This window comes from Lagenorhynchus albirostris, chromosome X (genome assembly GCF_949774975.1).
Source record: "Lagenorhynchus albirostris chromosome X, mLagAlb1.1, whole genome shotgun sequence".
In the NCBI taxonomy this organism is placed as follows: domain Eukaryota; kingdom Metazoa; phylum Chordata; class Mammalia; order Artiodactyla; family Delphinidae; genus Lagenorhynchus; species Lagenorhynchus albirostris.
Genome location: NC_083116.1, coordinates 105100130 through 105125915, shown reverse-complemented (window position 1 = coordinate 105125915; position 25786 = coordinate 105100130). Strand labels below are relative to the sequence as shown.

At 43.1% G+C, this 25786-nt stretch overlaps 1 protein-coding gene and 1 long non-coding RNA gene across 2 annotated transcripts in view; one reads left to right on the top strand and one right to left on the bottom strand.

The window, feature by feature from the left end:
* The window catches only part of LOC132513836 (uncharacterized), a 202531-nt gene that overhangs the window by 115646 nt on the left and 61099 nt on the right, over window positions 1-25786 (top strand). The window lies entirely within an intron of this gene.
* LOC132513980 (ferritin heavy chain-like) lies at window positions 8016-24744 on the bottom strand. The gene is made up of 2 exons (XM_060138615.1): window positions 24667-24744; window positions 8016-8696 (listed from the first exon to the last, which is right to left on the bottom strand). The coding sequence occupies exons 1-2, from the start codon at window positions 24742-24744 to the stop codon at window positions 8016-8018; spliced, it is 759 nt and encodes a 252-aa protein (XP_059994598.1).

The window sequence follows — 25786 nt, the reverse complement described above, 5'->3', positions numbered from 1 at the left end:
TTGGCTCTACATATCTTCATCCCTGGTCTTTATAATCATATGAAGTGGGGAAAGCTAAAGCAGCAGAGAATGGACGTGTGAACATTGCATGACATAGGATTCAGGCTGTATGGTCCTTCCATTGGGCTCGCTCGTGCCCTCCCTCCCTCCCCCCTCTCTCCCTCCCCCCTCTCTCCCCCTCCCTCTTTCCCTCTCTCCCCACCCCCTTGATTCTCACTGCTCTTAATCATTCAGTAAACAGTGTGATCCAAGCCATATTAGTTTGATCTGTGAGCCTTTTGGTCTGTGACATTTCATATATCCTGCCTGGTGATGCAGGTGAAGTCTACACAAGCATCAAGGTAATTTCTCATCATGACATAAAGTGATAACAGAAGGTAAAAGCAGTTGAGTGCTTTGGTTAACAGGGGGACAAGAAACTGACAGAGACACCTGTAGATGAAGCTATAAGCTGAGCTCTTTTGACTTCTAAGCAGCAAGGAAACAGACAACCCAGTGATCCAAGTTTCACCTCCCAAATACCATTAGAGGCCCAGAGACACAGGGGCACATCAACCTAAGGGACAGGGACCATCCTTTTTCTGGGGCAGAGGATCCATTCCAAGTTACTGACCCCTGCACTCTCCATGGTGCTTGAGACAGAATCTAAGAACAACAATACAAAAGTGAGTACCAGCAGGGCCCAGTGGGTAATTTAAATTAATGAAGAGGTGCATTTGGGTACCCAAATTACATTGCTTGGATGGCATTTGCTGTGGTGAATTGAAGAATGTAATTACATTAAGATGGCCACTGAAACTCAGTTCCATATGAACGTTTCCATGGGACAGGGCCCAGTGTGGCCAGACAGTTAATATTTTTAAGAGAAGCCAGAAATATAGAATTTTATGAGAATTCTTCCAGTTAAAAACTCACTAGTTTGCCAAGATCTTAGTTTCTAAATACGATTTATCCAATAAAAGGAACTGGGACTCCTTGGAGAAGTGGCTGATTCTAGGGCTGGGGCAGAGAAAATACATCATGAGCTTGGAGCATCTTGTAGTGTCAGAAAGGAAGTACTACACACACACACACACACACACACACACACACGCACACACACGTACACACACACATGCACACACACACACACGCACAGAGTGATGGGAGAATGTCAAAGGGACGCAAGAACCAACTGAAAGAGTTCCCAATGACCAAATCTGGAAGAACTTGAGCAACTAAATAGATAACGTAGTGTTGGATTATAACCCAAAGTAGGAAGTAAATATCTCTGAGTCCGTACTGGTATAAATACAATAAATGACTGAATAAATACGTAAATGGCAGAGAAGCTACAAGTTTTCTTTTCAGAAGAATTTCAAATATTACAGGTAGATATTCTCACCATCCAGGAGGTGGTACTTAATTCCTCCTCCCCATCCCTTGAGGTTGAACTGGACTTAGTGACTGGCTTCTAAAGAGGAGAGAATAGAAAGGGAAAAATAGTAACTTTTCAGGGGAGAAAGCTGGCAGACCCCGCCTCAACCAAATGATCAAGGTCAACATCTCCAGTGATAAGTCATGTGTATAGCATGTACCTCCTGATATGATGTGATGAGAAGAGCACATCATCTTTGTGGTATTCTTAGCCCAAACCCATAACCCAGTCTAATCAGGAGAAAACTTCAGACAAACCCAGGTTGGTAAACGTTCTATAAAATACTTGCCCGGTACTCTTCAAAACTCTCAAGGTCATGAAAAACAAGGAAAGACTGAGACAGGGGAGGCCAAGGAGACATGACATTAAATGCAAAGTGGTATCCTGGATTGGAACCCAGAACAGAAAAGGGACTTCAGTGGAAAAATTGGTGAAGTCTGAATATACTGTGGAATTCAGTTAATCGTAATGTGCTAGTTTTAATTTCTTATTTTTAACAAATGCACCATGGTTATGTAAGATGTTAACAGAGGGAACTGGGTGAAGGATATACAGAAACTGTCTGTACTATCTTTGCAACATTTATGTAAATCTAAACTTATTCCAAAATTGAAAAATTCTTTTAAAAATCATTAGTTCAAACAAAACACATCTGCAGGTGAATGTGGCCTGGTCCTTTCTATTGGATCCTCTGATTTTGAAGGAAAATAAATGTTCCCATGACAACATTCCCCTGAATCAGAAATCACAGTAAGCTACCACCCCTTAACTCAAAGATCAACCCTCCATTCATGGCACCCAGGTTTATTATCTTTTCCCTCCTCCTAGCAAAGTCCCGATCTTCCCCCACTCCTATCTATATTCTATCTACCTATCTATCTATCTATCTATCTATCTATCTATATATGTATCTATCTATCTATTCTTTCTTCTTCCTGGTATGCTGGTGTAAGTAGTTGGAGCTCCAGTAGCCATATTGGAAAATACGGCTTAAGACCAGAAGCCCCTGTACAGTGGAACAAAAAACTAATGTATTTTATCAGATCAAACATGTCAATTTTAAGGCACACCATTATTTTAGGAACCACAAGGAAACAAAGAAAATGCTACCAATTAAAGTAAGACACAACCTTTTCTTATCCATTGGATTTTTCGTAGATTTTTCAGTTTATACTTATTAAAAGATCTCTTTTACACTTATTTAGACAGAATTTTTTGTCATTAATCACTCTTGTGCATACATAAAAAAAGGAAACTATGCACTAAATAAATTGTTTAAGGCACTGATAGAACTTCTCTAGATTCAAATTTCAACTCTTCTAAGATATCTGCACCCCCGTGTTTATAGCATTATTCACAAGAGCCAAGGCATAGAAACAAACTGAATGTCCATTGACAGATGCATGGATAAAGAAAATGTGGTATATGTGCAATGGAAAAAAGGAAGGGAATCATGCCATTTGCAACAAGGATGGACCTTGAAGACATTATGCTAAGTGAAATAACTCAGACAGAAAAGATAAATTCTATGTGACCTCACTTATGTGTGGAATCTAAAAAAGCCATGCTCATAGAAATAGAGAGTAGAATGGTGGTTACCCAGGGCTGGGGGTTGGGGGAAATGGGGAGATATTTGTCAAAGGGTACAAATGTTCAGTCATAAGATAAGTTCTGGGGATCTAATCTATAGCATGGTGACTATAGTTAACAATATTGTATTATATACTTGAAAGTTGCTAAGAGAGTAAATCTTTTAAAAAATGTTTCTTTTATTGAAGTATAGTCGATTTACAATATTATATTAGTTTCAGGTGTACAACATAGTGATCGATACTTTTAGAGCTTATACTCCATTTAAAGTTATTATAAAATAATGGCTGTAGTTCCCTGTGTTGTTCAATATATCCTTGTTGCTTCTCTGTTTTATCCATAGTAGTTTGTATCTCTTCATCCGCTACCCCTATCTTGCCCCTCCCTGCTTCCCTTTCCCCACTGGTAACCACTAGTTTCTTCTCTGTATCTGTGAGTGTGTTTCTGTTTTGTTATATACATTTGTTTTATATTTTTAGATTCCACATATAAGTGATAACATACAGTATTTGTCTTTCTCTGACTTCTGTCTCTAAGCATAATGCCCTCCAAGTCCATCCATGTTGTTGCACATGCAAAATTTCATTCTTTTTTATGGCTGAGTAATATTCCATATATGTATATTTATATCTCACATCTTCTTTATCCACTGATCTGGTGATAGGCATTTGGGTCGCTTCCATATCTTGGCTATTGTCAGTAACGCTGCTATGAACATTGGGGTGCATGTATCTTTTCGAATTAGTGTTTGTGTTGTTGTCTGGATATATACCCAGGAGTGGAATTGCTGGATCATATAGTAGTTCTATTTTTAGTTTTTTGAGGAACCTGCATACTGCTTTCCATAGTGGCTGCACCAATTTACCTTCCTGCCAACAGTGTATGAGGGTTCCCTTTTCTCTACATCCTTGCCAACGTTTGCTATTTGTAGACTTTTTGATAAGAGCCATTCTGATAGATGTGAGGTGATCATTGTGGTTTTGAGATCATTATAGTTTTGATTTGCATTTCTCTAATTAGTGATGTTGAGCATCTTTTCATGTGCCTGTTAGCCATCTGTATGTCTTCTTTGGAAAAATGTCTATTCAGGTCTTCTGCCCATTTTAAAATCAGGTTTTATGTTTTTTTTTATACTGAGTTGTATGAGCTGTTTATATATTTTGGATATTAATCCGTTTTGGTCATATCATTTGCAAATATTTTCTCCCATTCAGTAGGTTGTCTTTTTGTTTTGTCGATGGTTTCAAGTAAATCTTAAATGTTCTCACCACCCCCCAAAAGGGTAATTATGTGAGGTGAAGGATGTGTTAACTAACTTCATTATGGTAATCATTTCACAATATATATGTGTATCAAGTCATCATGTTGTACACCTTAAACTTACACAATATTATATGTCAATTATATCTCAATAGAGCTGGAATAGATAAACAAATGATTTAAATAAAACAAATTTCAACTCTTCTAGAAATCAGTTTTGTACTCAGTATCTCTTAATAATATTGGTATCTCTTAATATCATGCTCCGTACCATCAAGAGTGTTGGTGATGCAGAATTTCTTGAGTACTCTTCTAATGGCGCTAGAAGTTTGTTCCTAGCCAGTGAGACCACTCCATTGAGTCCTGATGCGCTTGCTCAGGCAATGACAGCTGTAGCCAACAGTGATTGTAAGATGTATCCCAATTTTAAAGATGTGAAAATGTGAAAAAAAATGCACCTCTTGGAATGAGTGAAATGAAATGGAAGGAATTTCCTCAGCAGCCTGAACTGTTTTCCTCCATACTTGTTTTACATATGGGAGAGGAAAACCTTTTTTTTTCCTTAAAGCCACTGCTTTTCTGATCTCAGTTACTCCTAACCAAACCCAATCCAAACTGATACACGATTATTACGTTAGCCCTTACTACTTTGCTTTCTCACTGTAACGTATTCCACTCTTACATCCTTCTTGACTAAATGAATCAAGGCATACATTTCTTTACTTTTTAGGTGTCCTAATGCTTTTCTAATCACCTTCACTTCAGCTTTCCTGAAGCACATTCTCCATCAATATCCCTCTGAAGATGAACTCAGGACTGCAAAAAAAAAATCTGTAATAAAAATTTTTATTTTAAAACCTGGAGCATAGTATCACTTCCAAGATTAGTGATAATGCCTTCCTCTCCTGAATACTTGATTAGATATGTCTCTTGGGCTTGTGAAAAGAAACTGGAATTGCTGGCAAATGAAAAAAAATTAAAGGAGAATTTAAAAATCAGAAATGTAGAACAAATTTCAAGAGTAGAGATGATTCAGGAGAAATTAATGGGTGCTTTGTACTGCTTGTCACACATTTCTGAGGGAAAAAAATAACTTTTCCTTTTTCTGGAAAATGAAGTACAATTTGTCAGTGACAACCATCTATTAAGAAATTTCCTTTTGTGATAGAGTGAGGATTTTTTTCCCCCAGAGGTAAATTATTCAACACAGTTAATCTGAATCTGTGTTTGAGCCTGAGATGAAGTTATCAATTTTATTATCATGTTCCCTCAGTCTGTCCTGATATTATCATTGCCTGAGATTCCAGTACCCATAGCAACAGCCACTATTTCAGACATTATTCCCCCAAGCAACAGAGCACGGCCAATGACTGACAGCCATCCAGCTGTGCATCTCAGGGTGGCATTTTCCAGGGCTGGAAGACCAAGTCACAACTCACTCCCATGTCTTGAAAGTCAGGTTATCGAGGAGTCGGGAAGGCTGTGAGTATGCAGGAAGGTGACACACCCACCAGAAGTTTGCTCACCCCTTTTGAGAGGTATACGGCAAGCAGGGGAGGGTGGGAAAATGAGGAGACTTACACTGATGGACAAAGTCAAGATGTAAAGTACAACGGGGCAAACTCCATTAGTCTGAATGTTTCTTACTTCTTTCCATCACTGCCCCACATGTTCAAAAGACTGTGGACCCCAAAACTGAACTAGGAAAAGGGGGATTTAGAATGTTCACTTTTGTCTTGTAGAAGAACAAGGAGAGAAATAATTGAGCTGCCCCCGTATTTAAACTTCCCTGCCAGGGATTCTTAAAGAAAAGCTGGGAAATGTGACACTACAAGTAGTGGCTTGTAATAGGCACTGGAGTGTTATAATCACAAGTCTCTTTGAGTCTTGCAGGTGAGGAAATCCTTCTTTTCCAGGTAAAATAAGAGGATGTAGCTCTAAGTAGACTTCTCTGCGTTATCCCGGGGAGTCCCTCTGAATCACACAAAAGGAAAAGATGGGATAAAAAGGGGGGCCCGGCGCCCAAGACTGGAGTCAGCTTTAGAATCCAGGTGCAGAGCCCATGACAGGCAGTGCTTTGGTATATAGATTACAGTACCCCACGCATGGCGAAAATACAGGGTTTCTCAGTCCAGATGAGGTGAATTCGCAGGCAGAACATGTGTGTTTTGCAGCCACTCCCCTCACCTTTTGTGCCTGAAGAGAAGCCACCACAGGCAAAGCTGCAATCTCTGGGGATTTCCAGTCCCAAGTTCTTTCCAGGTATTCAGGGCCAACTCAGGTAGCAGTGTCGCTGCGTGTGTGAGGGAGAGAGCCTGAACAGAGGGATTCATGTGCATAGGTGGTGACTGCCTTCCTGCGAGGTGCCCTGCTACCTCTTATGCATCCGGTGGCCAATTCCGAAGACTTCTTTCCTATGAGAAGGATTCTGGCCGAGGTTTAGCAGCCATTCCCACCCTAGGCTGGAAGGCACACCTGTAATTAGAGAGACTGCAGTGACCAGGGATGTCTTTAAGAGTGTCGGGGATTTCCCTCCCTTCTGAGGCTAGTTATCTGGCTGGATTCCCAGTCTACCCACACAGTCTTTCTTAAGCCATTGTTAACCTGTGGGGTAACACACACACACACACACACACACACACAAATATGGCATCAGAAAATCTATGTTCATGTCCACATTCCACATTGCTACTTCTTACCTGTGTGGCCTACCTTTTCCTCACTGATAACACCTATCCTTCTTACTTCTTGAGGTTCTTATATAAATAAAATACAAGAATGTAAATAAGAGGACTTGGACTTGCAAAGTGCCATTATTATTATTTTAGTTGGTCAACCCCTGGCTATGGGGAAGACAGCCCAAGGCTCATTCCCCATTATCACTGTAGCCCAGGGTGAGCTTGTCAACAACAGACTGACATGTTGGCTTCCAGGGCCCCCAGCGTGCTACTGAGAATCAACAACCATTAACATTTGCGTAATTTATTGAATTAAGATACATCAGATAATGCTGAAGATCCCCTTTTTTCTTTTTTTTTTTTTTGGCGTTACACGGGCCTCTCACTGTTGTGGCCTCTCCCGTTGCGGAGCACAGGCTCCGGACGCGCAGGCTCAGCGGCCATGGCTCACGGGCCCAGCCGCTCCGCGGCATGTGGGATCCTCCCGGACCGGGGCACGAACCCGTGTCCCCTGCATCGGCAGGCGGACTCTCAACCACTGCGCCACCAGGGAAGCCCAAGATCCCCTTTCTTTTAATCCCTGCCCATTCCCTTCACTTCTTCCCCAGAGGCAACTACTGTGATGAATTCTAGACCATGTTCTTTTATATCTTTACCATATATGGGCACCCGCAGACACCACCCACCCACCCATCAGGGCCCCAGGCCACCCATCTCACCCCACCCCACACACACTGTTTATAAGGGGAAGATGGATGTTGCACTTTCCGGGGCCCCATGGAATGCCTTCTCCCTCCCTCTGTGGAGATCCTGAGCGGCATGTGGGTGGGGCATGGGTGGGTGGAGAGCCTCCTGGATACCTGTTTTAAAAAGTGAGCGATGTGCACACAGGAACCAAGGAGAGACCTTATTTCTTTAGGAACCAAATAACTTTATTGGAAGAAGTGGCAAAACTGGAAGAAAAAAACTTAAGTGAACTTCTTCTGCAAGGGCACTATTGCCGTCTGCATGGCAGGCACGGTGACCAGGGCTCTGGTCACCCCGTGGCTCTGGGGAAGTCCAGTCCAGGCTCAGTTCTTCTTGTCGCTGTCGCCCAGGGTGAGCTTTTCAAAGAGGGACCCTGCCAGGTCGACGTCCGGGGCCCCCATCATGCTCAGGGTGGTGACATGACCCTCCAGCTCGCTGATGAACGCCACCTGCTGGCTGGAGTAGTGAGTTGCCAGGAAGCGGTGCAGGTGGGGGTCGCTCTTGTCGATGGCCAGCTGGTGCAGGTGGCGCAGGCTGCGGTTCACGAACTTCTCCAGGAACAAGGTGCACTTCATGGCCTTGAGGCCGCTCTTCCACTCGATACTGACTGGTCTCCCGATGTCTTGGAAGCGGATGCGGCTCCCGCGCTGGTTCTGCAGGCGCATCAGGCGCCGGGCCCAACCGCTGTGCTCGAGGGAGCGGCGCACGAAGAACCAGCTGAAGTGCTTCAAGGCCACGTCGTAGCGGTAGAGGTAAACGGCCGCGGCCAGGCACACTGAGGCGGCGTGGAACTCCAGGTTGAAATGGCTGTTGACGGCGGCCTCGCAGTCGGGGTGGTAGCTCTGGCGCACCTGCGAGGGCGGCGCGGGCAGCATGGCGGACGGCACGGGCAGCGTGGCGGGCGTGAAGGCCAAGGTGAAGGCGAAGCCGCGGGGCCCGCGGTAGCTGCCTCGGGGCTCTCCCCCGTGGTCGAAGAGGGCGGCCGGAAGCGCTGGGCACCCTCTCTAGGATGGGCCGGATATGGAGTCCGTTATGGGATGGGAAGGGGAGGGGACAGAGGGTGGGGGGCGAGTCCATTACTGGAAGGGGGTGACGGTGGCCGGAAGGGGGTGACGGTGGCCGGAAGGGGGCGGGGCACCATGCTCTAGGTTCCCTAGGAACCTGGGTGAGGCCGGAAACCCAGGGCACCTCTGCACTGTCTTGAGACCATTAAAAAAATAATAATAACCCTTTTGAGATATAATTCATATACTATAAAATTCACCTTTGGCAAGTGAACATTTACCTGTTTTTTTGTATATTCATGGAGTTGTGCAACCATTACCACATCTCAGAGTATTTTCATCACTCCAAAATGAAATTCTCTACCCATTAGCACTCACTCCCCATCCTGCCTCCCCCCAGATTTGGCCACCACTAATCAACTTTCTATCTCTGTAGATTTGCCTGTTCTGGACTTTTCAAATAAATGCAGTCATATAGTATGTGGCCTTTTGTATCTGCCTTCTTTTACTTAGCATAATGTTTTAAATCTTTTATCCTTTTTATTGCTAAATTGTATTCCATTATGTGGATATATCACATTTTATTTATCCTTTCATCAGTTGATGGACATTTGAGTTGTTTCCATTCTGTGGCGATTATGAATAATGTTGCTATGAACCTTCTTGTACAGGTTTTTGTGTATACATGTTTTTGATTATCTTGGGAATACACATAGGCATGGAATTGCTGGGTTATATGGTAGCTCTGTGTTTAATATTTTGAGGAACTCGCAGAATGTTTTCCAAAGCACCATTTTTACATTCCCACCAGCAAGATGTGAAGGTTCTCACACTGTTATTGTCTGTTTGTTTTAAAATTTTAATCCTCTTAGTGGATAGTAAGTGGTATCACATTGTGGTTTTGATTTGCGTTTCCCTAATGACTAATGATGTTTAGCACCTTTGTATGTAGTTATTGGCCATTTGCATGCCTTCTTTAGAGAAGTGTCTACTCGAATCTCTTGCCCATTGAAAAATAGAATCGTTTGTCTTTTTATTGTCGTGTTCTGCATCTGTTCTGGATATAAGTCCCTTATCAGATACATGATTCACAAATACTTTCTTCCATTCTGTGGGTTGTCTTTTCACTTTCTTAATGGTGATTCCTTTGAAGCACAAAAATTCTTAATTATGATGAAGTACAATTTATCTATTTTTCTTTTGTCACTTGTGCTTTTGGTGTCATATCAAGAAACCATTGCCTCATTTAAGGTCACAAAGATTTACACCTAGGTTTTCTTTTAAGAATTTTATAGTTTTAGCTCTTAGATTTAGGTACATTTAGATCTCTGATCCATTTTGAATTAATTTTTGTATATGATGTGAGGTAGGGAATCTAACTTCATTCTATTGTATGAGGGTCTTCAGTTATCCAGTACCATTTGCTGAGAAGACTATTCTTTCCCCACTGGATGGTCTTGGCATACTTGTTGAAAATCAATTGGCCGTAAATATATGGGCCTATTTCTGGACTCCCAGTTCTATTCTGTAAATCTATATACCTAAACTTACGATAGTACAACACTGCCTTGACTACTGTAGCTTTGTAATAAGTTTTGAAATAGGAAAGTATGAGTCATCCAACTTTATTCTTCTTTTTCAAGATTGTTTTGGCTGTTCTGGGTCCCTTGTATTTCCATATGAATTTTAGGATAAGCTTGACAGTTTTTTCCCCCAAAAAGCTTGCTGGGATATTGATAGGGATTGTGTTGAATCTGTAGATAATTTGGGGGAGTATTGATATCTTAACAATATTAAGTCTTCTGATCCATAAACGTGGGATATCTTTCCATTTATTTAGGTCTGGGACCTTTTAAAATATAGATTCTAATTTAGACTGAAGCTAAAATTTGAATTTCTTTTTTTTTAAATTAATTAATATTTTGTTCTTGGCTGCATTAGGTCTTCATTGCTGCGCGTGGGCTTTCTCTAGTTGCGGTGAGCGAGGGCTACTCTTCATTGCAGTGTGCGGGCTTCTCATTGCAGTGGCTCCTCTTGTTAGGGAGTACAGGCTCTAGGCATGTGGGCTTCAGTAGTTGTGGCACGTGGGCTCTAGAGCACAGGCTCAGTAGTTGTGGTGCATGGGCTTAGTTGCTCCACGGCATGTGGGATCTTCCTGGACCAGGGCCCAAACCCGTGTCTCCTGCATTGGCAGGTGGATTCTTAACCACCGCCACCAGGGAAGTCCCAAAATTTGAGTTTCTAAACCAGCGTTTTAGGTAATGCCAGACCACACTCTTAATAACAATGCTCTAAAAGGGAGGAAGCTGCCATGCTTTGCTGTCTTAGTCTGTTCAGGCTGCTGTAACAAAGTACCTGGAGGCTGGAAGTTCAAGGTCAGGATGCCAGTGTGGTCCGGTTCTTCGAGGGAGCTCTCCAGGGTCTCTTTTATAAGGGTACTAATTCCATTTATGAGGGCCCCAGTCTCACGATGTACTCACCTCCCAAAGGCCCCACCACCTAATACCGTCACACTGGGGGGTTAGGATTTCAACGTACAGATTTTGGGTGGGGAACACAAACATTCAGTCTATAGCACTTATTGAGGTTTGGATTTGAAGACACATATATTGGTCTCCACAAGCAGAAATGCCCGTTCCCACTCACAGACAGTGCTTCCAGTAGTTATGTTAGATGTGGGTTCCTATGGGAAAGGGGAGAGGCCTTTCTCCTATCAGGAAAAATTGTGAAAGATTTTAAAATTGGCAAAGAAAAGGTTTACTGGGTGTCCTTTTTAGAGTACCCTTCGTGATTATTTCCACCTTTCATTGATTTTGAGCTATTTTATAACTAAATTTTAGAAAACTAATAATAGTGCAAATTATTCTTGTCCACAGAAATGCAAATGAATTGTGTCTGGTGGAATGCGACTTCTTTGGGACTAGTTTTGCATCTGTTTGTGCATTCATCCCAACGTTAACGTTACTTATCGCCTGCCTCTATATGTATGGCTCTCTGAGTTTTCCTTTGAATGATGTGTACCATCTTACTGGTTTCCTCATTAATTAATGAGTTAAATAAAATCTTTGACATGTTTTTATTTTATATTTACATGAGAGCCATGATTTTATTTTATTTTTTAAAAATGTTAAAACATTTCTCATTCTCATCCCCGCCCCCACTAAGAACACAGTCGAAGCTCGCAGGAGTTGGCTTAGTACATTAACTACCTTTATGGGCTGCTCATCAGATATACGATTCCAGAAAAGATGGGGATCTAAAGGCATAGAATTCCTGACGGGGATATAGACTGGAAGGATAGCATCTCTGAGGAGAAGGAGGCGGGGGGACTCTGGGGAAGCAGGGGACCATTGCAAACCAGGGGAGGAAGGAGGCATTTAGAGAGTAAGCCACAGGAGGGACCTCATTAGCAGGACACTGTACACTGTGGGGTGAGGCTGGCTCGGTGCGTGCTAGGGCTGGCAGGGAAGTAGCCGTGGCCAGTAAAGGCCCATGGAGAACCAGAAGCAGCTGAGAACCAGGGCATTGGTGAGAGCTTCCAGGCATGGAAAGCAGTCAGCAGAGATTTGAGGAGTGGACGGTTGACTGACTCGCATGGGATTCTCACAGGCTGAGATGCACGATCTGGGTGAAATTAACCCTGGAATGAGGTAGAAACATGAACCTTTGGAGCCAGGAGAAAGGCTTCCTTCATCAGCACTTTTGTGCTGAGTCATACTCCTGAAAGGGGTGTTGGGACCCCCAGATACTGAGGGTGTGAAGTATTCAGGGCTGGGCCATGGGCTCCACCTTCCAGGGATGGCTCTTCCAGTTGGTGATCAGAGACAGGGAAGTTCTAATGCATCCGGGTTGGCTCCACTAAAGGGCATCTTTTTAGCACAAAGGCCATAAGAGAGTTTTGTGGTGGCTTCTATTTGGTTGGGTGCCAATGAGACATGTCCGACACCCACATCCTTCCAGTCTCCACTTCCTCACCGTTCCGCCTTGGGGGAAAGAAAGGAGAATCGCTATGTTGGGCAAAGGAAAGTCCTCTAAATTTAAACATGCCCATTGTATATACTGGTGTGTGTAAGTTGATGACTGATACTAATTCAGCTAAATAAGACTTTTCTCTAAGGTTGTAACCTTTCGGTTTTCATCATTGTGCTGGATGTTCTCCACTTGCCTCTCCAGGACTATTCTCTGTCCTTCTCCATCTTACTCTGATTCCTGGGAGCGTGGCTTGTGTGGACTGCATCCATGGGCCCCTCTGCCCTCTGGCTTCTGATTGGGTTCAGCCAATGGGAGGCACTGGCAGGAGATGGGAGGGCAAGAGGAGGGTGAGGTTGGGATGTTTATTCTCTTGGCTTCCTCTCTTCAGGGCAAATAATTAAGAGGCAAATCTATTACTCTTTTATATCTCTTGCTCCCTGGATCAAGTAGGACCATTCTCAGAATGGGCCTTTTGCGAACACTGCTCACTTCAGAGGCGTCTATTCCAAAAAACAAGTGTTCTTTGTCTCAAGTTTAATGCACAGCCTAAGAAACTCATGAGGACCCAGAAACCAGTATGCAACTGGACGTTCCTTCCAGCCAGAGGATAAATGGAGCTGATAGAAAAAATAAAGTGTCTCATCTAGGACAGTCTCAGGCAATAAAATAAGGGTCCAGGTGGAGCTGCCACCCAAGATTCTGGCTCCAGTTTTCTAGCTTGTGGATTTCTCTGGCCTCTGGCTCCCTTCTTAGGTGATTGGTCCTTTGGTTATCGCTCATGTAATTAGATGAGGAACAGGGAAGAGGAAGCAGAGAGTCATATTCTACTTGTTAGTAGCCATGTTAAAAAGTCTGGTTGGGGAAGATGTTGACTTAATAAGGTTTGAGAATTATCTGTTTATTTCAAATAACCTTTGTCTTCCCTTGCTCACCTTCTATTGCCACTGATTAGAGCTATTGCAGAATGTTCTGCACAGCAATGCATAAGTGAGTCCAATCAATGTACACAAGGGGTATCGATGCTGATTGTTTAATTAGATACCTCTTAATCACTTGCTCCTAGACAGGAAGGCATACCTCTCTCTATTGCAGATAGCCAAAAGTAGACTTTAAAAGTTTTCTTTGCTTGCTGTCTTTTCTAAATAGAGGATGAATAATTTTTATTATGTGATATTGCAATTCCTTCATAGAGAACACTAGGTATAATAGAATAGGGTAAGCTATGCTGCAGTAACAAATAAAACTGAAATTTCTCAATGGCTGAAGACAATATTTATTTCTTGGCCACATCGCAGTCTGAGACAGGTGAAGTGACTCTCCTTCATGGCTCTCTAAGGATGGTTAACTTACAGATGCAGGCTAAGTTCCATCCTGCAGTTCTCCCATCTCAGAATTCTTTACTTCCAGCTACACAGAAGGGAAACAGGATGCATGGAGACCTCCCACGAGCTCTTTCTTGCCTTGGACCAGAAGTCGTATTCACTTCAGCCCAAACCAACTTCAAAAGAGGCTGGGAAAACGTGATATTTAGTGAGCAATCTAATCTATGCCATGCACGTTTTATCTATTTCTCCTAGTTATATTTTAAAATTATTTAGAACTCACATTTCTGACCACTGTTATTTACTTTCTCACTTATTAGAGTGTGGTTATAGCAAGGATCCTATTGAAAAAAATGTACAATTGTGTGTGTGTGCGTTTGTGTGTGTAAGCATGCTAAGTAATGCAACTTGTGTGGTCCCATCTCCACATCATTGCTTCTAGTATTCCACCATGGTCATATTTCTTTCCCATCCCAGTCCTAGCTTGACGTTCAGATTCAAATCCAACCCCATCTCTTACCTAAAACCTCTTCTCTATGAAGTGAACACAGCCTCCTCGAAGATCTATAGGGATTAGTGCCCACACAATTAGCTTGGAAATCAATCGTGGATTCTCCAGTGATGGCTTGTTTGTAATTGCCTCGAACTATTAATCATCTCCTTTTCTGTTATGTCCCTTTGGGGCAATGTTGTCCCCGACTCATAAGCTTCTGGAGGGCAAAGACCCTTTCTTCGACTCCACAACACCCAACGAGACAGAATAGCACAGAATAGGAGCTCAGAAACGATGGGCTGATTTGATCTGATGTAATTGGATTGATAGAGTCAGCAAACACATTTTCAAGTATCTGAGTACCATGTTCTAGGAGCTATGCTAAGAGCTGTGGGTAAAGAGATGATTAAAACACGGTGCTTATCATCAGGAGGCGTTTAGAATGGTCAGGATAGTCTGAATACACACCAGCAGGGTGTGGTAACTAGTCTGCAAAGACGGCCCCAACAATTCCTCCCCTCCCTGTTTGAGCACGCTGCTCCTCATTTAAAGAGTTGGCACTTATTTTTCCCATCCGGTGACTGCCTTGACCAATGTGATGGAAGTGGCATTCTGGGACTTCAAAGAGGACGGGCAGACTTTTCTTCCTTTCATTTGGAAGTTTTGCTCTTGGGACACTCCCTTCCCTCTGAATTTAGCCAGCATGCTGTGAGAAAATCGAACCACATGAAGGAGGGGAAGAGAGGCTGAGTTCCCAGACAACAGCCAACACCAAGTGCAAGGCCACGTGAGTGAGCCATTTTATTTTATTTTTAATTTTTATCTTATATTGGAATATAGTAGAGTTACGATGTTGTATTAGTTTCAGGTCATGCGAGTGAGCCGTTTATTTTATTTTTAAAATTTTTTATTTATTTATTTTTAAAATTTATTTATTTATTTATTTATGGCTGTGTTGGGTCTTCGTTTCTGTGCGAGGGCTTTCTCCAGTTCCGGCCAGCGGGGGCCACTCTTCATCGCGGTGTGCGGGCCTCTCACTATTGCGGCCTCTCTTGTTGCGGAGCACGGGCTCCAGACGCGCAGGCTCAGTAGTTGTGGCTCACGGGCCCAGTTGCTCCGCGGCATGTGGGATCCTCCCAGACCAGGGCTCGAACCCGTGTCCCCTGCACTGGCAGGCAGATTCTCAACCACTGTGCCACCAGGGAAGCCCAAGTGAGCCGTTTTAAATATTCTAGATGATCGCAGCCTAGCTGACATCACAAAGAACAGAATAACTATTGAGCTGAGCCAGTTCACACTGAGAATTATGAACCATAAGAAAATGGTGGTTGTTTTAATCCACTATGTTTTGCAGGGGGGAGGGGGTTGATTTGCAGCAAAAGGTAACTGAAACACAGGGTCAGAAAGTTTTACCAGAACAGTGGGTCCACAGAGGAAGGAAAAGCATGAAGGAAGCTGAGGAGTGCCCTCAGAGAGTTGACATTCGAGCTGATGAGTAGAAATTCCCCAGGTAGGACTTGAAGGGAAGGGCTTTCCAGTTAGTGACCCCACAGGAGGAAAAGCATGGAGGTGTGAAAGTATGTGACATGTACAGACAACTCCTAGCAGTTTGTGATGGATGACGTGGGAATGAAAGGGGGAGAGCCACAAGTATTTTGAGAGAAATCTGGAAATCCAGGAGCCCGGCTCTGGGATTTATTCTCTACCTAATGGGATACTTGAGACTTTTCAAAACAGAGGACTGTCGAAATCAGATTTTTGTCTTAGACAGGTTTCTCTGGCATGAGTGAGAGGTAGATTGCGGGAGGGCATGAGATTGCAGAGAAGGAGAACAAATAGCTGGGAAACTTCTGGGCAGAGGAGGGCAGTGGCAAGGGAAATAGACAGGAAGGATGGGGGGCAAATGTCATCAAGGTGGAAGAGCTCTAGAATTTGAAGATGGATGTGGGTAATGAGGGAAAGAGAGGAGTCTAGGACTCCCAGATTTCATGCTTTGATTCACCATTCTCAAGCCTGGCCATGCAGGAGGCCAAGCAGATAGGGGAGGAAGGTGATGACCTGTGTTTTAATTGAGCCCTGGGAGTTCTGGGACATCAGGAGAAGAGGCCCTGTCAGACAGTGACTACTGGCTTCAGAGCTCAGGGGAAAGGGCTCAATTAACATGACAGTTTTGATAAAAAGCGTCCAGCTCTTTAGTAGGTATTTCTTCTGTTGTAAAGTAGTGATAGTTTAGGGAAGAGTGTGTCTGAAAGACGGCGTGTGAGTAGGCAGAACCCCAGAGAGATGATGTAACCAGGAAGAGAAGTGTTAGGACTCATTTTTCCATTAGCTATGATGGGTTGTGGAGAGCTATAGACATGCTTATCCAGGTTCCTTTGGGGCTAATTTGACAGAATTTGTCTTGAGACCACAATTGTGGGTGTAGTTTGTGGCTGTGAAGGGGTTTTCTCTGTGTGAAACTCACCGACCCACCCGGGCTTCAGCTCACTCTCCAAGCACCTGGCGAACTCCCAGCATAAGGCCGAGTGATATGCCAATCACCCTAATTACATGAGATAGCTAAAGGTTTGCAGCAAGGGGAAAGTACTTTGATTTTCTAGAGAAAGTCTGAGAGCTCATCACGGTTCTCTGATTCCAAAGAATCCAACTTTAGACCACAAGGTATTTAACTAGGTGATTATTCTGAAGACAGATGGAATACTTCTAGGCAGGTATCTAAAGCACTGAGATAAGGAGTATGACGGGCTTTGTGGGTTATGTTGACAGAGCTGCTTATGCCCATTACCATGTACATGGAGAGCTTGATTTGACCCCAGCAGGTAATGTGTGGCAGATGTGCATGCTTGTTATAAATGAAATTTAACTACTTTTAACGGGCCCTGAGAAGAGCAGAGTAGGCATTTGATCTGAATCTTGACCAGCCTATTTACCCTCTTACTTTCTATTTATATACAATCACCCTACCCTGGGACAATTGTGTTGTTAGCTTGCTTTTTTTTTTTTTTTTTTTGCGGTACGCGGGCCTCTCACTGTTGTGGCGTCTCCCGTTGCGGAGCACAGGCTCCGGGCGCGCAGGCTCAGCGGCCATGGCTCACGGGCCCAGCCGCTCCGCGGCATGTGGGATCCTCCCGGACCGGGGCACGAACCCGTGTCCCCTGCATCGGCAGGCAGACTCTCAACCACTGCGCCACCAGGGAAGCCCCATTTTTTTTGTTTTTTTGATTCTGGCCATGCCTATCCCATACAGGAATATCTGTAAGTTCACTTAATTTGATTACTTAATGTGATTTTATTTTCCTAAATGTCATGGCTTCCCTATGAATAAAAACAGAAGTGATTTCAGAGGTGGAGTCTCCAGGTCACAGAAAGCTCAGTCCCAATCCCGGAGTCTTATCTACGCTCCTCTTTCCAGTCCAGTGCAGGGATGTTTTATCAGTCAGAAAAGGCTACGGAGTGCTTCAGTAACAGATTAGCCCCTCCCCCAAGTCTCAGCGTCTTGACACAATGAGAGCTTAATTCTTCCTCCGGGCCAGTGAGGCTAGTGACTGCCCAGGGCACAAAATGTAAGGAGGCTCCTACTCTCAGGGTCAGAAAGCACAGGGTCTTGCTTATACTAGCCGTCCGCCATGCATCGACAGAAGGCCCTGTTCATTATTGCCTCACCAGAATGAGATTGACAGAGGCCTCGTCTCAACACATACTTCCATGACCACTGGAGCAGTGGGACAAAAACATGGCAAATCGCACACTGGCTCTTAAAGCTTCTACCAGGAAGTGACATGTGTCACTTCGCTTACATTTCATTGGCCAAAGAAAATCACCTGCTCTGACTTCGAAGAGGACAGAGAAATGCCACCTCACCATGTACCTGGAAAATAGAGAGCTGGAAGTATTAGGGGCACACTCTGAATGATTTCCGTAGTTACATTTCCTAAGTTCTCTAGCACAGAGGTCACCGGCACACTGAGCCCGCAGCCGCTGTGCCCGTATCTCTCACAACTTGCAACCTGGAAGTAGAGTGCATTCTGGGGATGGGTAGCTGGTGGACCGTGACTGCTTATGTGTGCACGGGGAGGCCCGTTAGGCTGCTGGGCTGTGCTCCGTAGCATCATCTGCTCAGCCGAGGAAGGCTTTTGTAACGTGCTAGGACAGCCCCATCCCTGAAGCGAGGCTCTTCTCTTCCCAGTGTGCCGCGTGCAGCGGCTCTGGTTACTAACGCCTGTCAAATCTCGGCTGTAGAAAGAGCACTGCTCCTCGTTCTCCAGCTCTTAATTTCTTTCAGGCTATCTCTTTTCCATTACTTATTATGCAACTCCAGGAAGCTTTGGGATATATTCTGCAAAGGAGATGTTAATCTAAATAGAGTTGTTCTTTGTCACTTGGGGGAAGTAAAGAGAATCAGTCAACGGGCATTATTTATTATTAGCTGGGGGCTCCAGAAATAACTGGACAAAAATGACAAACTATAAAATAAGGAGGAAAGACCAAAGCACTGGGCTCTTGCCTTTGATTTTTTCTTATGTTTTCCTCTTCTTTAAATGTAAATTAAAGGATAGTTGTAAAATTTAAAAAAAAATCTTGTTTTGTAGTAAACCCTTTCCTAGGAAGTTTGGATTTTTTTTCACACTTAATCAGTTTTCATCAAATACCTCTGATTCTCAGCTTTGGCACACTCATTTTATAGATGAGGACTTAAGAACCCTGGCTGGTTCAGAGACTTGGCTAAAGTCATGAGGTAAATGACTGTAGTTTGAGATCACAGTCTTCTGGGGTTTCCACCTTAGCCTTTAGCTTTTCCTGTGGTAATAAACCTATGGGTTTAATTTCAGCGTGAATTTGAATTTGTTTTTTGGTGTTATAGGTAATATTCTGAAGCTGAGATTTCAGTCAGGTTCCATCTGGGTATTTATCAATTATGCGTCATTTATTGGGTTGAACATTTGTGCCGATATTTGGGGGAGAAAAGGGAGTTAAAGACGGACGGTACCTCAGTTCTACTGAATATGGTATATGATATGAACTTTCCATAAAGCCCTTTGTTTTTGGAATGTCAGGTCCATGCTGGCCCAGAGTGAGCAGCAGTTGAGCGTGGCTGCCGATCTGGACCCACATCCATGTTGAATGGGAAGGGTTTAGGCTGACATTTTACTTCATTTCCAACTTCCTGGCTCCCTGGATTTTGAAGGGAGTGATTCAGGGTATCATCAGGGAGATATCATTTTAGCTTTAGACGGGCTAAAACACAATGCCAAGTTTTGGGGAGCGTGTGGTAAGGATATAGAGTGGTATTACCACTTTGGAAAACAGTATGGTAGTTTCTTATGAAGTTAAATGTGCACCTATTCTGTGACCCAGAAATTCTACTCATTACGTAGGATGTGAAATAGAACACACGTACACTAAAAGGCCTGTAAAAGAATGTTCGTGGCAGCTTCATTCATAAGAGCCTCACACTGGAAATAACCCAAATGCCCATCAACAGGTGAATGGATAAATAAATTGCGGTATATTCATACAATTAATACGCAACAATAAAAAAGGAATGAGCCACTGATACACTCAACAACATGTATGAATCTCAAAGATATTGTATTGAGCTAAAGAAGCCTGAGACACACACACACAATACTGTATATTTCCACTTATATGAAGTTGAAGAACTGGCCAAATTAAGCTATGGCAATAAAAGTCAGAAAGTGGTTGCCTCTGGCAGGGGGATTGACTAGAAAGGGATGCAAGGGAACTTTTTAAGATGATGGAAATATTCCTAACTTAATTGGGATGGTAGTTACAACAGTGTTAAACCTCATCAAGTTGTCCATGTAAAGTCTGTGCTTTTATAGCATGTAAATTATGCTTTGATTAAAAAACAGAAAATAAATTCAAGGTATCAGACTTACAGGACCCCTGGTCTAACATACACTTTCCCCAGCTGTTCTTACTTATTTCCCTCAGGGAATATTGAAGAAATGTGTCCTCTCCTGTGGTCAGTTGATTCAGAGGATACCAATCCTAACTGTCCCAACTTTACTCTTTTCAAGGGAGAATATAAGAGCTACAATGGGGTCTGAATCACCACATGGGGTTGGCCAGCTTTTGCTTAGCTTATCTCCTGTTAACAGCTCGTGGTCACAACAGTGGCAGGGCACAATTACGGAAAATCTTCCTCTTCATCTACTTAGAATCAATAGAAATACATGATGCCCTGAAAGATTAAAGCCAACCCCCTGGTCATCCAGATGCTGAAAATGGAGTGACCACCTGCTGTTCATCTTCAATGTGTCAGCATGGTTCTGGCAGGTGAAAGAAGCTGCATCAGATGTGGGCAAAGCCATGGTGACTGCAGAGGTAGATGTGCAGAAAGAGGACAGAGGGGAAGGAAGGGTAACAAATAAATATATTCCCTTTTAATGCCACAGAGGATCACATTACAAGCTTGAAATGGCATTGGGTTGGTATCTAGTCTACACTTACTGAAATGTGACACTTGCATGAGGAAAGTAGGAAAATTCCCACCGTTGTCTGATATTCTGCCTTGGAATGCTGTTAAGGATTATGCTTTTCTTTTTTCCTTTTTTTTGGTCCCCTGTGCTTTCTAATTTTCTGAAAATGAACAACCACTGTTATGACATGTTATTCATTTATATCATGTTAAGTATTTATATTTTTATATACTTATAACTATGAATGGAATACCTTTTTGAAAGGTGGATGTCATAGGTGCTAAAAAGAAGTCTATGTAGTTATTTAAAACTAAGCAATTTTGAAAAGTGAACCTGTTGTGAGTACCCAGACCTTCTTCCCCTTGGGTAGTGAAGCAAGTCTTTTAAAATCAGTGGTTTCCATTTCCTCTAAGATCAGCAACAAGACAAGGTTGTTCACTCTCAACACTACTATTCAACATAATTTTGGAAGTTTTAGCCACAGCAATCAGAGAAGAAAAAGAAATAAAAGGAATCCAAATCAGAAAAGAAAAAGTAAAGCTGTCACTGTTTTGCAGATGACATGATACTATACATAGAGAATCCTACAGATGCTAACAAAACCACTAGAGCCAATCAAAGAATTTGGTAAAGTAGCAGGATACAAAATTAATGCACAGAAATCTCTGGCATTCCTATACACTAATGATGAAAAATCTGAAAAAGAAATTAAGGAAACACTCCCATTTACCATTGCAACAAAAAGAATAAAATACCTAGGAATAAACATACCTAAGGAAGCAAAAGACCTGTACTCCAAAAACTGTAAGACACTAATGAAAGAAACTGAAGGCAACATAAACAGATGGAAAGATATAGTGTTCTTGGATTGGAAGAATCAATATTGTGAAAATGACTATACTACCCAAAGCCATCTACAGATTCATTGCAATCCCTATCAAACTACCAATGGCATTTTTCACAGAACTAGAACAAAAAATTTCACAATTTGTATGGAAACACAAAAGATCCCGAATAGCCAAAGCAATCTTGAGAAAGAAAAAGGGAGTTGGAGGAATCAGGCTCCCAGACTTCAGACTATACTACAAAGCTACAGTAATCAAGACAGTATGGTACTGGTACAAAACCAGAAATATAGATCAATGGAACAGGATAGAAAGCCCAGAGATGAACACATGCATATATGGTCACCTTATTTTTGATAAAGGGGGCAAGAATATACAATGGAGAAAAGACAGCCTCTTTAATAAGTGGTGCTGGGAAAACTGGACAGCTACATGTAAAAGAATGAAATTAGAACACTCCCTAACACCATACACAAAAATAAACTCAAAATGGATTAAAGACCTAAATGCAAGGTCAGACACTATCAAACTCTTAGAGGAAAACATAGGCAGAACACTCTATGACGTAAATCACAGCAAGATCCTTTCCGACCCACCTCCTAGAGAAATGGAAATAAAAACAAAAATAAACAAATGGGACCTAATGAAGCTTAAAAGCGTTTGCACAGCAAAGGAAACCATAAACAAGATGAAAAGACAACCCTCAGAATGGGAGAAAATATTTGCAAATGAAGCAACTGACAGAGGAGTAATCTCTAAAATTTACAGGCAGCTCATGCAGCTCAATATCAAGAAAACAAACAACCCAATCCAAAAATGGGCAGAAGACCTAAATAGACATTTCTCCAAAGAAGACATACAGATGGCCAACAGACACATGAAAGAATGCTCAGCATCGTTAATCATTAGAGAAATGCAAATCAAAACTACAGTGAGGTTATCATCTCACACCAGTCAGAATGGCCATCATCAAAAAATCTAGAAACAATAAATGCTGGAGAGGGTGTGGAGGAAAGGGAGCCCTCTTGCACTGTTGGGGGGAAGGTAAATTGGTACAGCCACTATGGAGAACAGTATGGAGGTTCCTTAAAAAACTAAAAATAGAACTACCATATGACCCAGCAATCCCACTACTGGGCATATACCCTGAGAAAACCATAATTCAAGAAGAGTCATGTACCACAGTGTTCACTGCAGCTCTATTTACAATAACCAGGACATGGAAGCAACCTCAGTGTCCATCGGCAGATGAATGGATAAAGAAGATGTGGCACATATATTCAATGGAATATTATTCAGCCATAAAAAGAAACGAAATTGAGTTATTTGTAGTGAGGTGGATGGACCTAGAGTCTGTCATACAGAGTGAAGTAAGTCAGAAAGAGAAAGACAAATACCGTATGCTAACACATATATATGGAATCTAAAAAAAAAAAAAAGGTTCTGAAGAACCTAGGGGCAGGACAGGAATAAAGATGCAGACGTAGAGAATGGACTTGAGGTCACGGGGAGGGGGAAGGGCAAGCTGGGACAAAGCGAGAGAGTGGCATGGACATGTATACACTACCAAATGTAAAATACATAGCTAGTGGGAAGCAGCCGCATAGCACAGGGAGATCAGCTCGGTGCTTTGTGACCACCTAGAGGGGTGGGATAGGGAGGGTGGGAGGGAGACGCAAGAGGGAGGAGATGTGGGGATATATTTATATGTATAGCTGATTCACTTTGTTATAAAGCAGAAACTAACGCACCATTGTAAAGCAATTTTACTCCAATAACAATGTTAAAAATAAACAGGGCTTCCCTGGTGGCACAGTGGTTGAGAGTCCGCCTGCCGGTGCAGGGGACATGGGTTCGAGCCCTGGTCTGGGAAGATCCCACATGCCGCGGAGCAACTAGGCCCATCAAGCCACAACTACTGAGCCTGCGCGTCTGGAGCCTGTGCTCCACAACAAGAGAGGCTGCGACAGTGAGAGGCCCACGCACCACGATGAAGAGTGGTCCCCGCTCGCCGCAACTAGAGAAAGCCCTCGCACAGAAACGAAGACACAACACAGCCAATCAGTCAATAGAAATGGTGTAGAATTATTAAAAACAAAGAAACAAAGAAACAAAAACTCAGTGGTTTCTTTGAAAGGTTCACTTCAAGTTTGGTTTTGTCTGGCTTTTGTTACATCATTGACCCTCAACAGATTACACCTCCCAGTATTCATGCCCTGTGTAGTCCCCTCCCACACTGTCTGTGGGCTTGGCCATGTGACTAGCCCTGGCTAATGGGAAATTAGCAAGTGTGGTGCAAGCGGAAGCTTCGTAATTGCTTGCGCTTCGGGGCTTGTTCTTTTCGAATGCACCCTCTTAGAACCCAGCCACCAAGCTGCGAGAAAGTCCAAGCAGCCATGTGGAACAAAGATGAGCCGTCCCCATCAAGCCCTGCCCAAACTGTAGAATTGTGAACACGTGAGTGATGGTTGTTGCTTTTCATGGTTAAGTTTTGGGGTGGTTTGTTACCTATGAATGAAATAGTACCTAAGCTATTTTTGTATGTATTTTATCTAGGTGTCTGTCACCACCTAAATGTAAGTTGGCATATAGATTTTAGCTCTGTCAGGTAGTTCGGAAACTCTGTGTTGAGAAAGATTCTGAGAGTGCATCCTGGTATAGCAGAACAGTATGCATGTCCCTCATTTAATCTCTTCTCCACACAGCAGTCAGAGTGATCTTTTAAAAATCAATGTGATCGTGTCACTACATGGCTTAAATCCTCCTGGGGCTTTCCGCTGTACTTAGAGTGAAAAGCGAACTCCTTATTCGAGTTTGCAAAACCCTCTAAATACTGGCTTTTGCTTGATTCCCCTTCAGTCTCTTCTCACATCCCTCTCCCACTTAGCCCCTCACGTTGTCCAGCCTCATGGGCCGTCTTTCAGTGCCCTGAACACGCCAAGCCAGTTCCCACCTTTGCATCTTTTTACGCATGTTGGACGTTCTCTCTGCCTGGAATGGTCATCACGGGACTGGCTTCTTATCGTTCGGATCTCAGCTTAAATATCACCCCCTCAGAGAGACTTCCCTGACTATGGGGATGAGTCACCTGTTGCTGTAATAATATTTCATAACAAACCACCTCAGAGTTCAGTGGCTTAAACCAACAAGCATTAATCTCACATCCACAGGCCCGTGAGATGACTGGGGCAGTCCTGCTCTAGCATCTCAGTCTAGGGTCCAAATTAATTCACGTGGCCAAGCATCAGGGGGGAGGGAAGGTGCTCTTCCCATGGAGGGAGTTCTGTGTGGAACAGTGAGCTCGCCGACCACACTCTCAATTCTAAAGCAGCCACACCGTCAGCACTCACCTTCATCTCACCCGGTTTTAATTCTCTGCAGATGATTGATTACTCTCTGATATTTTTGTGTTTATTTATTGTGTTTATTGTCTGTCTCCCCTTGTTAGAATAGGTGTTCTGTGAGAGCACAGTTGTCATTTGTCATCTTCGATGCCGTGTGCCCGCACATGGAACAGTTTCTGGCTGAGTTGAGGTGCCTGATGAGAACAAATGTTAGCTGCAGATACTGGTAAGGGGAAAAGGAATTGGAGAGCCAATTATCTTTTTTTTTTCCAAACCCAATCTACAAAAATATCTTGATCTTTTAAACCAGTGGTTCCTCTTGCAATTTCTCCATCTCTTCCAGTGCTGTCTTCCAATAGTGTAAGAGAAATCATGCTGATCTGCCTTTAATGCTTTGTTTTTTATTATCCATCCATGCTTCGTGCCAGATGTTAGCTTTAGGAACTGTACTTAAATGCAAGGGGGTTTGAGGGGCAGTGCCTTAGAACTCAAATCCTCAAATCAATCTCTTCTTCCAACTTCTAGGGGAAAATCTTCACCAGAGCTTTGACCTTGTCTGAATTGGGCTCCCCTAGAAGCTGACCTTGGCACAAGGATTGGAGTGCATGTAGTTTATTTGGGTGCGTGGACGGGTAGGGGAGTGGAGAAGCGATACGGGGAAGTAAAGACAG

Coding starts and splice junctions, on each gene's coding strand:
- LOC132513980 (XM_060138615.1), bottom strand. CDS start 24,744: ATGCGTAAAAAGATGCAAAGGTGGGAACTGGCTTGGCGTGTTCAGGGC. Junction 8,697..24,666: donor GGCCCATGAGGCTGGACAAC/GTGAGGGGCTAA, acceptor GGCCCATCCTAG/AGAGGGTGCCCAGCGCTTCC.